The sequence below is a fragment of the Lepidochelys kempii genome, chromosome 2, assembly GCF_965140285.1.
Source record: "Lepidochelys kempii isolate rLepKem1 chromosome 2, rLepKem1.hap1, whole genome shotgun sequence".
NCBI classification, from domain to species: Eukaryota; Metazoa; Chordata; order Testudines; family Cheloniidae; genus Lepidochelys; species Lepidochelys kempii.
Genome location: NC_136381.1, coordinates 40,223,893 through 40,237,705, shown reverse-complemented (window position 1 = coordinate 40,237,705; position 13,813 = coordinate 40,223,893). Strand labels below are relative to the sequence as shown.

At 37.6% G+C, this 13,813-nt stretch overlaps 1 protein-coding gene across 13 annotated transcripts in view; it reads left to right on the top strand.

Annotated features, from left to right (window-relative positions):
* VPS13B (vacuolar protein sorting 13 homolog B) overlaps positions 1–13,813 on the top strand; it is a 922,277-nt gene that overhangs the window by 88,089 nt on the left and 820,375 nt on the right. For all 13 annotated transcript variants that reach the window (XM_073330465.2, XM_073330462.2, XM_073330464.2 and 10 more), the window contains exon 4: positions 8,131–8,251. In XM_073330465.2, coding sequence (XP_073186566.2) covers positions 8,131–8,251 — 121 coding nt within the window. The remainder of the gene's footprint in view (positions 1–8,130; positions 8,252–13,813) is intronic.

Genomic DNA, 13,813 nt, shown 5'->3' with positions numbered 1-13,813 from the left:
CCCCCTATTTTAAAGAAATGACATTTTTACTTGGTTTCTTGAGAGCATAGGCCAATATTTGCAGAAATAATCATGTGATCCCCATGAGAAAACATTCTTCTCCCATGAAGTATTCTCACTAGACATCTTGGAAGTCTTGCAAATTAAACAAAGCTTGTGTTGTGAAGCATGTTTTAAAATGGAAAAAAAAATCTCCTAAAATTAAAGCAAAAGAGTTGTCTGTTTTATTAAAAATATATAATAAACTATTGGGAAAAGGTTATAGTAAAATTCAGAGCACGTATTCTGATGCTGTCAAATATGGCTTGTATTTGACAAAATGGCAATAGCCATTTTATTTATCAAATATCTCAAGTCAAATTTGACAGAACATTAATCTTAATTTATTAAATATGTCTCATGGATATTTTACTTACTACTTACACAGCATTAGAGATGCACGTGGTACTTTACAAAACATTAAAATGAGGTCCCTTCTCTGAAGAGCTTGTGGGTGGTACGGGGGAGGCCAGATTCTGAAAATGTTTATGTATGTGAGTAACTTTACGCATGTGAGGACTATATGCATGGGACTTGTAAGATCACCAGCCAAGTTAGGACAAGAACAACTTGAGTAGATTACATACTCTGGTGCTTGAATGGAGGAGAAGATAGGAAATAATAATTTTCCATATATTTACTTTCTAATTATATAAGTATGCCCAGTTTATTTGTGTTTAGGAAGAAAATAGATATCTTCTTTATTTACACTAAAGATGCTCTTTATTATGTCCAGTATTGAAAGCAAACCTAAATTATTGTTAAAGGCCAGCATTATAAGTTATTGTATAGTTATTTCACAAAATATTTTTAGTAAATAATTATTGTTTCTCTGTGAAGATCAACACTTACAATACACTTTTGTCTTTTTATAATTTAGATAGCTATTGTTATAACTGATATTTGCAATCATTCCTATTATTAAAATGCAAATGGTGTTTACTAAACTTTGCAGCTAATGATATTTTAGAAATATATATTTTTTAAAAAGTGTTTCTTTAACTTTAAAATGTTTGTCATGTGGTGTGAGCTAGATTTATTAGACTGCAGTTGTTTTAGTGCATTTTGGCTGTGATGTTTATTATGACATCACTGTAATCTATATACAGTATGTGATTTCAGTTGGTTTTAGTGTTAAATATTTTCATAATTATGCTAGTTTTGGCAGTTCACTTGGAACGTTTTCTCTTTAATGAACGTGTTTTACTTCTGGGTAGATTAGACAGACACATGTTTGAAAAATTAATAGCATGCTTTTAAAGTTAACATTGAGTAGAAGTGTATAACTACAGAACTTTTTTGAATGTAAGTAGAACTAAATAGGAATCTAGTTCCTGTAAGGTCATGGCCAGAGTAGTTGTCATCTAGTAATTAGAGTATGACATTTATTTTATAAAATATCAGTAGCTGTTGTGCAAGAAAAAATGTGTATTTTTTTAAAAAAAATACATGCTATACAGAAACTGTTGGATAATTGTGGTTTCAGAGTAACAGCCATGTTAGTCTGTATTCGCAAAAAGAAAAGTAGTACTTGTGGCACCTTAGAGACTAACCAATTTATTTGAGCATAAGCTTTCGTGAGCTACAGCCGATGAAGTGAGCTGTAGCTCACGAAAGCTTATGCTCAAATAAATTGGTTAGTCTCTAAGGTGCCACAAGTACTCCTTTTCTTTTTGGATAATTGTGTAGTTTAAGGAAACGAGTGCATATTAGCTAGCGCTAAATATAGTAGTACTTTCAAACATTATTGTATTATGTTGGATATTAGGAAAAACTAACTGTATCATGTTGGATACAAAAACTATTGTATCATGTTGGATATCAGATTAGATATTAGGAAAAACTTTTTCACTAGGAGAGTGGTGAAGCACTGGAATGGGTTATCTAGGGAGGTGGTGGAATCTCCTTCCTTAGAGGTTTTTAAGGTCAGGCTTGACAAAGCCGTGGTGGGGATGATTTAGTTGGGGAATGGCCCTGCTTCGAGCAGGGGGTTGGACTTGATGACCTCCTGAGGTCCCTTCCAACCCTAATATTCTATGATTCTGTGATTGAGCTGTTTTTAAGCTGTAGCTAGATACATATTGTTACAAGTGTTCACATAGGTGGGAATAAAGTTGTGAGTGTTCCGTTAGAATTTCCTTATTAATAGTAATGTATAGTTATGTTTCCTAGGGTGGTGCTTGTGTATTATTTTTGTCACCATCCTGGAGCATATAGATATTATTTTGACTACCTTGTTAGATCCAACACACTGAACAAACTATTGCAGACTGTTCCCCTCTCAGCAAAGACTAATTGCTCAGTAAGTATTAAAATTAAAAACAAATGCAATATAACAAAAATATAATAAAATCTCAGAATCTTAAAATTTTTAATTCAAACAACAAATGACGGGATCCATTTTAAATAAAAAAAGATTGAAATTGGAGTTTATTCAGAAACAAAGGTCTTTTTCCTTAAAAAATAAACCTTACAGGATGAAAAAAGCTTTACAGAGCTTTTTATAAATGGAGAGGAATGAAATGAGACTGATTTAGGCATAAGCAAATTCTCTGTTGTGTAGGAGTCATGTTGCAAAAGTGCAATTGCCAGCAGACTTTGCACGTGCTGATGGGATCCTTGTATGACAGGTGGTTTGTGAGTGTGCACTGGTTAGTACAAGGCTGAAAAAGTAGAATTTGAATGTAGCTAGTATCAACACCATGTGTGGTTTAAAAAGAGGAAATGATAATTTAAAGACAATCTGTTTTTTTTACTGGTAACCAACTAACTATCACAGGGCAAGCATAATATGATCGTAATGGTTCATATCAGTAATGAGTCCTTCCAAAACATTCTGTGTAAATGGTAAGAGACAATGACTCTACCACATGCTAAGCAAAGAGGGGATCATGCTTATTGAGCTGTGTGGTCACCAGCGCATCTGTTGCTTTGGCAAGATCAAAAGATAAATAAAAATGCAGTGATTCATCAGAAAAACACTTTTGTACAGAATCTGAAACACAGTTTTCTAAGGAAAGGGCATGGTCAAAATAATGCCAAAATTCTTAACTTGAAATCTATGAATAAATTGTCCTCTACAAGTGAAGGAGATGAGCAAGCTTCCTGTTATAAAAGATCTCTACCTAACAGCAAAACTTTTGTCTTCTCAGTGTTGAGGATGTGAGAGGGCAGGTGTATCCAAGTGTCATTATTGCTCAGGTATCCTTCCAAATCAGAATTTTCATTTGTAAGGTCCATGGACAAAAGAACAATATTGTACTGATGAGACTCTACAATATGTTGAGGTGCTGAACAACAGGTGTTAAAACAAAATCTTGGTGAGATGCTCTATTATCCATAATCACCAACTGATTCCTATCTTCTAATTTTGTCCAGAATCGCTGGAACATAATCCCAGACAATACCAGCAACATTCCTTAGTTGTTTATATGATTGATCAGCCATTACTGATCAATTATATAAAAAGATGGGAGGTCCCATATCACCCAAATGACCAGTTAATCCTAATTTAAGATCAACAGAAGATCACTTGTAATTTCTGCATGCGCAATCTCAACTCTAAAGAAATCTGAAACTCAGCTGGGAGCCATTGTAAATTCTGTATTTCCTGGAAACAAGTGTGTTTTTTGCATTCCCCTTTGGTGTCACTTATTCATAAAAATCCTTGGAGGGTTGAGAAAGACAGTCTTTGTCATCCTAGTTGGGCCATCATGGCTGCAATGAGCACTGTACAAAAAACGGGATCCAGCTGCCATCAAGAGTTCTCTGCTTTCTCATTTTCTTAAAGCTGTTAAGAGAAGTGCCACATCCAGACCTGCCAAAACATCTATGAAATCTCACTCTGAAAAGCATATAGAAGTAGATCTTCAAATTGTGCACATTCCTAGTTTCCAGAAGGATTTGGGAAACTTTTTTCTTCACTGATAAGATGCTCGGAGAGTAGACATTATAGTGACCTCTAATTCTTCAGCAGAAGGTTTGAGATTTTGAAGAAATCAGGACCTTGCTCATAAGCTTCTGATAGATCAAGTTTATATCCTTTTGTAGGCCATGAGGAAGGTGCAAGGTAGTAGGATCATATGCCGTATTAATAAGATTCGAGAAAATTTATTTTATTATTCTCTCCTATTTTCCCACATTTAGAATATCTTTTGTGTTTGCGACACAGAGATCCATTGGTGCCAGCTAGAAAACAGTTGACTACTCTGTTGAGATACAGAGGGCTGTTAGTGCCAGCTTGCAAAGGGTTCACTACTCTGGGTCAGCAACTCCTATCAGGCCTGACAAACTCACTGTACCCAACACATTGCTTTTGTTGCACTTATCCAAAAAGTGGCCTATAAGGTATCAAATGAAAGCTGATGACACACTAGTCATTAATATCACTGTGAAATGTATGTTGTTATAAATATAAAGGGAAGGGTAAACCCATTTAAAATCCCTCCTGGCCAGAGGAAAAATCCTTTCACCTGTAAAGGGTTAAGAAGCTAGGATAACCTCGCTGGCACCTGACCAAAATGACCAATGAGGAGACAAGATACTTTCAAAAGCTGGGAGGAGGGAGAAAAACAAAGGGTCTGTGTCTGTCTGTGTGATGCTTTTGTCGGGGACAGAACAGGAATGGAGTCTTAGAACTTACTAAGTAATCTAGCTAGATATGCATTAGATTATGATTTCTTTAAATGGGTGAGAAATTAAGCTGTGCTGAATAGAATGGATATTCCTGTCTGTGTCTTTTTGTAACTTAAGGTTTTGCCTAGAGGGATTCTCTGTGTTTTGAATCTAATTACCCTGTAAGGTATTTACCATCCTGATTTTACAGAGGGGATTCTTTTTTACTTTTTACTTCTATTTTAAAATTCTTCTTTTCAGAAACTGATTGCTTTTGCATTGTTCTTAAGATCCAAGGGTTTGGGTCTATGGTCACCTATGCAAATGGTGAGGATTTTTACCAAACCTTCCCCAGGAAGTGGGGTGCAAGGGTTGGGAGGATTTTGGGGGGAAAGACGTTTCCAAACAACGCTTTCCTAATAAATAAACCCAGATAAATGTTTGGTGGTGGCAATGGAAGTCCAAGGGCAAAGGGTAAAATAGTTTGTACCTTGGGGAAGTTTTAACCTAAGCTGGTAAAAGTAAGCTTAGGAGGTTTTCATGCAGGTCCCCACATCTGTACCCTAGAGTTCAGAGTGAAGAAGGAACCTTGACATATGTACTGACAATATATAAGAAAGTGTGTGTGTGTGTGTGTGTATATATATATATATATATATATAATTTCAGTAACATACTGAAATTACGTTTTAAATTCTGTAACAAGGCAAAGGGGACAAACAGTTCTTCTGCCAGACTCTTATCTCTGTCTCTGGTGTAAATTAAGGACTATAAGGCAACACAATGGAAGCCCCATTTGCATGTGGAGCCAACAGAAAAAACAGGTTGACTGGGGGAGAGGTGAAGGGGTGTTTGTGTGTGTGTGTGGGGGGGAATGTGAAACCAGCATTGGGGAGCACACCAGAGAACCAGCCACAGCGGAGAAGAGTCTTATCTAGAAATACACTTCAAAGGAATATTTCAAAGATTTATTGAGCTATAAGAGGAAGGAACAGGGCCTCTTGTCCTTCACCGGGGAAGTAAAGAGGACGGTGCTTTTGGCATTCATGAAAGTTGCATCCTGGCCATGAGGGCTAGTGATGTTGGGAAGTTGCTTTAGGTGAGACATTGCTTTCGACCAGTGGTTCCCAAACTTGTTCCTCCGCTTGTGCAGGGAAAGCCCCTGGCAGGCCGGGCTGGTTTGTTTACCTGTCATGTCCACATGTTTGGCCGATTGCGGCTCCCAGTGGCTGCAGTTCGCTGCTCCAGGCCAGTGGGAGCCATGATCAGCCGAACTGGTGGACGCGGCAGGTAAACAAACCGGCCCAGCCTGCCAGGGGCTTTCCCTGCACAAGCGGCGGAACAAGTTTGGGAACCACTGCTTTAGACAAGGATTTAACTAAGCTTGGACCCTAAGGGAAGCATTTTATACCTTTTGTTTTACATGTAACCTGTTGTTCGTTATCTTTGCTCACTAGCTCTTAAGTTTATTTACAAATATTAAGATTTATTTGTTTTCACTATAAGTAGATTCCGGTGCTGTGTTGTTGTAAGGGACCTAATCCTGAGTTTTGCCAGTCAAGCTGTGTGTATGCTGTCTCTTCAGAGACAGGCGTACCTGGTTATTTCTGGGAGTGTCCAGTGACGGGTTGGATACGATTGTCTCTAGTCTGCACAAGAGAGGGTGAGCTCTATGGAGTCCTGGAAGACCGTACTTATCAGTGACCAGAGACTGTTCGTTTCAGGGAGCTGAGCTAGAGCAGGCATTAGGCAAATCTGCTTCACTCTAGGGGCAGGTGGTGGTGAGGTGTGTCTCAGCCCTGACTACTGCTGGAGAGCGTCACGGTGCTATCTTAAGTTTTATTTGTTACTTGGCTTTCTCTTCTGCCCTTTTAGCATTTGGGATTCATTTTTTCTGTAAAAGGCATATTCTTTCTTGTCCTCCTTACTTAGATGGGTCAGTATGCTAGTTGTTGATTTTAGGTTTTGTCATGTATTTAGTCTTCTTCCAGACTAAGGTGTTGGTAAATATTATCTCTTCCTTTCTTCCTGAAATGTTATCTCCATTTTGTGTCAATCAGGGAAATTGACATAAATAGTTTTTCTCCCTCTTCCAAATATGAAATGGAAAGGTTGTGGCATTCCCTTGACTGTCTTTACATCTCTTTAAGTTTTGTTTAGAGACAGACCTTTTCATAAGTTGGACATGCTTTTCATTTTGTCTGAGGAAACCTTGAAAAACCAAGAAATACGGGGTTAAGATCCCCTCATGTAATTCTTACAAGAACATTAAACAAGAAATGTTAGAAAATCCAGAAATACAGACTGAAGATGACACTTCTCACACAACATAACCATGCAATTTTAACTGTGTTGTAGCAGGAATGCCAACAGGAACTAGGAATGTCACCTCTCCATAAAACACTGCCACTTTTATTGCCCATTATAGTTTCTTAACAGGACTTGTGTTCATACACTCCAGCAACCCTTGTGATCTAGGCAGCATTATGATCCAGGACATACTTGCTGCTGGTAGGCTCAGTTCACATCAGATAAAAAGGTTTAAGAATGGGTAAAGTACCCTGATCTCTCTAAGGGAACCTCAGGGCAGGGATCACAGGCAGCAGAATTAAGGTTTTTTTTTTCTTCTTGTAATATTAGTATTCTTATGATAAGGCATTAACCATAATGTATTGGTTTTCTAAACATGAGTTTTGATGATAAACACACATTCTGGAAGGGCACAGGGAACACGACACAATAGTTGAGCCATTGCAACCCTAACTCCACATAACTAAGTTTTGTGTGTGTGAATTTTCTATGTTGCAAGTATTTATCGTTTAACATACATTTTTAACTCAGTTATTTTATGAGTGAGCCATGTTTTCTGTTGCCAAAGTGCTGAAGGTAAATCAGTCATATAAAAGCTTAAAGATGAGCAGTTACTTCAGGTTTGTTTATCTATTTTAGGGCAGTATTTGCTGTTTTAAGGGTCTGAGAGAATGTCTTGCTTCGTGAGGCAGCTTTAATTAACTGTGGTAGAAAGGACATGACTCTGACATGTTGGAACTGTTCAAGATTGTTTCATGAGCAAACACTTAGGCTAATCCGATAAAGGTGGATAGTGTTTCTCACATTTATTTTTATAGTCTGTAGGGCTTTTTCTTTGATTTTTTCAGGAATGTTTTGTCTGAATTGCAGCTAATTACGGTCATCACTATAATGTGTGACTTTTGCTGAAACAAAACCAATCAATTAAATATTGGATTAATACTCTTTTTTATTTGCATTTCAAATCATCTGTTTTTTGCTTTCTAGTTAATCCCAAATTACTGTATAATTTATGGTTAAACACAAACTGTAGTGTACAAGGAACAATACTGGCAAAAATATTATATTTATCAAATCTAGCAATCATAAATCCCTTACATTCAGCTGCTCTTCAGTTAATTTTTTTCTTCTTTGAATAATTCAGATTAATATTTGTTTGATTTCCAGGAAGACCATGAAAGCAGTGGTTCCAGTTCAACAAACCGCAGTACCACAGAGAGTGCAAAATCAGCAGTGAAACCACGACGAATCCAGCAAACTACTCCTTCTGATCCTGATTTACCGCCAGGTAATGTACAACATACCTTTCATGAACTAGATTGTAATTGTTTATTTGTATGCTTTATATGGATTTTATAAATAAAATAGGTTAAAGGTTTATTAACTTGGGCCCAAATTTTCAAATCTGTGTGCTTAAAGTTAGGTGCATTAAATATATGTAGGCACCTAATAGTAGCCTGATGTTTCAGAATTGCTGACCATCCACAAATTACTCTGAGGTGAAAAGGATCTAGCAGTATTCCAAAACACAGCTAAATTAAAATAAAACTTTAACTTAGCAGGAAAAGATTTGTCTTTTCTTTAATTCTTCCTAGGCCTTTGCACAAGGAATAGCGCTTTCTAGTTTTTCCAGTAATTTTGGCTGATGTACATCTGTGTGTTCAGGATGATAAAAGTTGAGAAGCTTATCTCAATATCTTATTTTCTTTGTCTTCTTACAAGGTTTTCAGTGTGTGCTAATGTGAATTTAAGAAATCATCCTCTTTTGTGCACATAGCATTGGATGTTTTCCTTGTGGTATTTTTCTTTCTGGCAAACTTCTTGATCTAGGTCTAGGGCACTACAGTTTTTTAGCGTCTTTTTTTGGACATTATTATTCTGGGCCTTCAGAGTTGATGAGGCCTTTCTCTTCCACGTCAAAGTAGCAGAAGGCTGAAGTTAGCAGTTGTCTCATTAATCTGACCTTGGAAGAGGTCATTAAAGTTTGTGTGCAGAGCACTTTGTGTTAGGATTTCTTGAAGATTTCTTGAGGTCCCTTCTGGCCCTACATTTTTATGCTTCTATTATATATTGTTTTGCCTCACTTTGGTACATGAACACCTGTGTTAGAGCCAAGGATTTAAAGACTGCTTTGATTTGTTTGCCTTGATAAATTATTGGTGTTGAAGGAAGTCTGGAACTTCAGTGACTTGGATAAACAGGAGTTTTGGTACACATCTCCTACCTGGGCAGCACTTCAGCTCAGTGGTAGTAGAGTTTGTCCATCTTGGCTCATTGTGTCCCATCTCCACATCATGAGGTTCTGAGACCTAGTTATCCTGACCCAACCCACAGAAGCCTTGTGCGGGAAATCATCAGTTCCTCAGTGATGGTTTTGGCACGTTGGAATATTGGTTTCTGTGAGAATCTTCACGATATAGGTGCTCTGGAGGCATGCTTTTTGGAACACAGACATCATATGGAGCGTAGACCCTCCAAGAGGGGCATTTCTCCAAGAACAATTGCATCATGAAATGCACTTTTCCAGGCAGGAACCTGTAATTGCCTAAGGTGAGCACCTTGCTGGGCATGTCAGTATCTTGGTGAAGCATCAACACCTGGTTATCATGTTTTTCTCTGACTGCTTCAGTAGTTACTTTGTAACCTTGATGCTCTTGTGGATCTGTAATTACATCGTCACTTCTGGTCTGTAGGCACACTCTACACAGTCAGTGGTGTGGTGAAGGGACGGACACTCAGTATATCAGTGTGAAAAGTTCAACAACTTGGACTGTTACCAGTGAGCATCAGTAAGAGCTGATGTCTTTGGATGCATCATGACAGACTTTCAGCAGAGCTAAGTTCTCCAAGTTCAGTTTTGTTTCTTTATGCATCTAGCATCAGCCACCTTCCATGTCACTCAGAAGTTCCATAAGATATGCAACATAGGAATCCAAACATTGTGAATCTTGTTCTATGATTTAGCTGTTACGTCCTAGGTAGGCTTTAATCCATATATCTCACTCTTATTAACGTAGCATATCTCCTACTGTAAATAGACTACTTTTGGTGTTTAGTAAGCATCACACCAGAGTGCTGGAATCACTCAATTCAACATGAGCTTCCCAAAGGCCCAAGTATTTTCTCAGAGGCTGGTGTAATATACTGGAAGGAAGTGCTGCTTGATAGAGTTCAGCACAAAATATTCACGTGTGGGAGAAAATTCAGGGCTGTTAGCTTGGAGGGAGACATCACCAGTCTGGCAGAAACAGTTTTCCAGGGTCAACAGATGACCATTTTCAGAGTGGTGGTAGTGATGGTGCCAAGTGAGAGAATGCACAGGGGGTGCATAGGGTTTTAACAGGAATGCTCTGGGTCAGATATATGCATAATAGTTCACTGAACTGTGGTATATGAGGACTCTACCGAGAGCCAATAGCCCACTAGTCATTGTAATCATTGCAAAGTGTATGTATGGATAATATTTAAGGAGTTGTGTATTTATACTGAAAATTATAGTAAGGTCTTGGAGTTAAGGCAGGTCACCGGGAGGTAACATGCCTCATGCATATTCCTTTCAGGTGGAAGGTAACATACACTTATCTCCCTGTCTGGTCATGCATTTTTTGTATGTCTCACAGTGTAGGCCTATTTCCATACTGAGCCACAGGCAGAAGAAACTATTGCGAAATCTACAAGAAGAAATTCACAGGATGAAACAAACAGCAGGCAGTGTCCTGTTAATGACTAACTACAAAAGGTTGTTAGGGTATATCTGGGGGTACAAGGAAACGTACAGCGTCCTTCAGTGGGGAGGCAAGCTGACCACGTCCTTGTCTGATGAAAGGAGGATCACAGCCAAGTCTCATTATAGAGCTCTTCAAGAACTTTGGGTGAGCACTACTCTACAAGACATGAGAATACCGAGTTCAAGTGTAGGCTTTTAGAATGCTTTTATTTATTTTACTTTATATGTAACCATTTGTTTCCAATACTTCTACTTGCTGCTATTTGAATTTATTTTATTAAATAAACATATACTTGATTTCACTATAAACATATCTAAGTGTTGTGTGTTAAGTTGAGTGGTGATCTGAGGTGAAACTGGTAAGCTGAGGAGTGCTGTTTCTTTGGAAGCAGTGAATCTGTGAGTACTGTGAGCGGAACAGGGGCTGAACATTCCAGGGAAATGCTTGCCCTGAGGGCTCAAGGTGGAGTGTGCCTATTGCTAACCTGTAAAGAGACAGTGGGGCATAGAGGGGAGTTCTTGTATTGTCTGTGGCTGGTGGAGTTGGCAAGCTGATCCATGGCAGGCACAGTTAAGGCTTCCTCACACTATGGGCAGGTGGTAGCAAGATACCTCACAACCCTGCCTAGCCCTGGGAAGCATCACACTCATCCAGTCTGATCCTATTTAGTTTGTGAGGTCCAGTTCTTCCTTCACTTTATATTTGAGCAAAATAATTACTGATGAAAGAGAAAGCAACTTCAGATTTTTTTTAACTTTGACAATTGTTTTGCACCAAAACTGCAGGAAACTATTGATAGAACACGCTTCCCAGTTTTTTATTCCCATAATCAGAGTTTTCTCCAGCGGAAAAATCTTACTATGTTGTGGTTATGGAAAATTTTGGTGGATCACAGAGAAAGCATCATGGATGTCAAAACTGACTGGCTTTGAAAGGCTTATAAAGCCGGAATATTAAAGAATTTCCATTTGGACTGGTGGAGGGGATACTACTTGCTCCACAAAGCTGGAACACTGCTACTGTTTCTGTGCCAATTATGATACCTGCGGACTCTGTCTACCCTTTGCTGCCATGGTGGTGAAGCCATATTCAGATTCTGAGGGTGCTGAAAAACAATGATTGAACTATTGCCTCAATCATGCCAGAAAGTTGCCTTGTGGAGACTGAAGGGGAAATAGACATTCCTACTGAAGCAAAATTGCAGAAACCTGAAGTACATCCTTGCAGTAAGTGCTGCTTGCTGTATAGTCCATAACCTCTGAGAACAGAAGGGATCATTATGGGCTGGTCTACACTACAGCTGAAAGTCGACCTAAGTTATGCTACTTCAGTTACATAAGTTACATAACTGAAGTCGACGTAACTTATGTCTAGTTACAGTGGTGTCTACACTGCGCTGTTTTGACGGGAGACACGCTCTCTCCAACTTACCTTGCACTTCTCCGGGAACTAGAGTACAGAAGTCAATGGGAGAGTGTCTGCCATTAATTTAGTGGGTCTTCGCCAGACCTGCTAAATCGACACCGCTTCATCGATCGCAGCAGTGCCAATCTAGCTGCAAGTATAGACATGCCCTATGACTAAGATATTAGGAAAGAGGAAATCAGTATTTAAAAAAAAATGAAACTGCTTTCCATATACATTTTAAAAATTAAATTTATAAGCTTTCTGCTCTCTGAATTTCCTCATGGTGTTTCATGGTTCTTATAAATTTTGCCACAGTTGAGTGCATTCTGTTGTGAATATTTTCCTGCATATTTAGGAATCTTATACATTTTAATATACTTTAGTCTATCATATTTTTATAATTCACCTAAAGCTTATAGGAGACTTAGCTGGCTGAATATTGATGAAACTCTAGAAAGTCAATATTCTCTGCATAAGCATGTGAATTTTATGTGAAACAACATTTAAATGATCATTATGTAAGTGTGCAGATTTCAATCAGAGAATTGAAAAAGTGTCATTCTTTTTTGCATTATTTTGAAATATAACAATACAGCTAAAGATATATCCGGCTTTGAAATAAAAAAGCTTTGTTTTAAATATTTTCAGAATAAGAAAAAACTAGAGCTCTTTTAATTTTACATTTAAATATGAGTGAAATCCTGAGCCTACTGAAATCAGTGAGAGTTTTGCTATTGATTTTAACGGGGTAAGGATTTCACTTGTTTTGCTGAATCTGATTCTGTTTCTCTGATGCAAATCAAGAGTAACGCCATTTAATGTATTAAAGTTACATCAGAAGAAAACAGTGTAAGTTAGATCAGAATCAGACCATTTAAAATTTTTATCATAAAATATAGTCTAATTGATATTTGTACTGTGCACATTGCAACTTTTTAAAAAGCCTAAATATTTTGGGGCCTGATTCTTATTTGCACGGAGGCCACTTTATACCACTTCAGTCATTTAATGCGGTTTTAATGTGGATGTAAGTATAATTTACTTCCACTTTTTTCCTTTACACCGTCAGAGCAGTTTAAAGTGGTCTTAGTGTAAACAGGAATCAAGCACTTTATAATACTACAACTCCTTTTGCAAATCTTTTTAGTCTGTATTCTAATGTTCATCAAGGATGAACTAGTACATTTTACCCTTTCTCATCTTTTGAATTTCAGTTACAAGCTTTTTTCAGCAAGTTTTATACTTCTACATGTTCATTTCAGTAGGTGGTTGACAGTAGGGCAAAAGGGCAGATTCAGTTAGTGAAAAGGTCATGTAAGATTAGAGAACTGTAAATTTCACAGCTTAATATCGACAGCTTTCACTTGGCCTCCTGGATTCCATCTTGTTTCCTTACACAAGTCTCCAAAGAAATACTTCGCCTCCTTAATGTCATATTTATTATGCTTTAATACACTCATGATAGTGGCAAGATCATAGCATAATAGAAATGTCTAAAAATAAATAATTATGTGGGAGTTAAGCTTGTTCAAAATATTTTTAATATAATGAAAGATTTATTGCACATTGTGTGGTCAACCTTTCATATTAAATCTTTAAAAAATACTCAGATATTGAATATTGTTGATTCTGAATATGTTCAAGGGAAATCTTAAAACCACATTTGCATATGTAAAATAACTGTTTTAAAACACGGCAAAGAGTTCAGTTTCAGC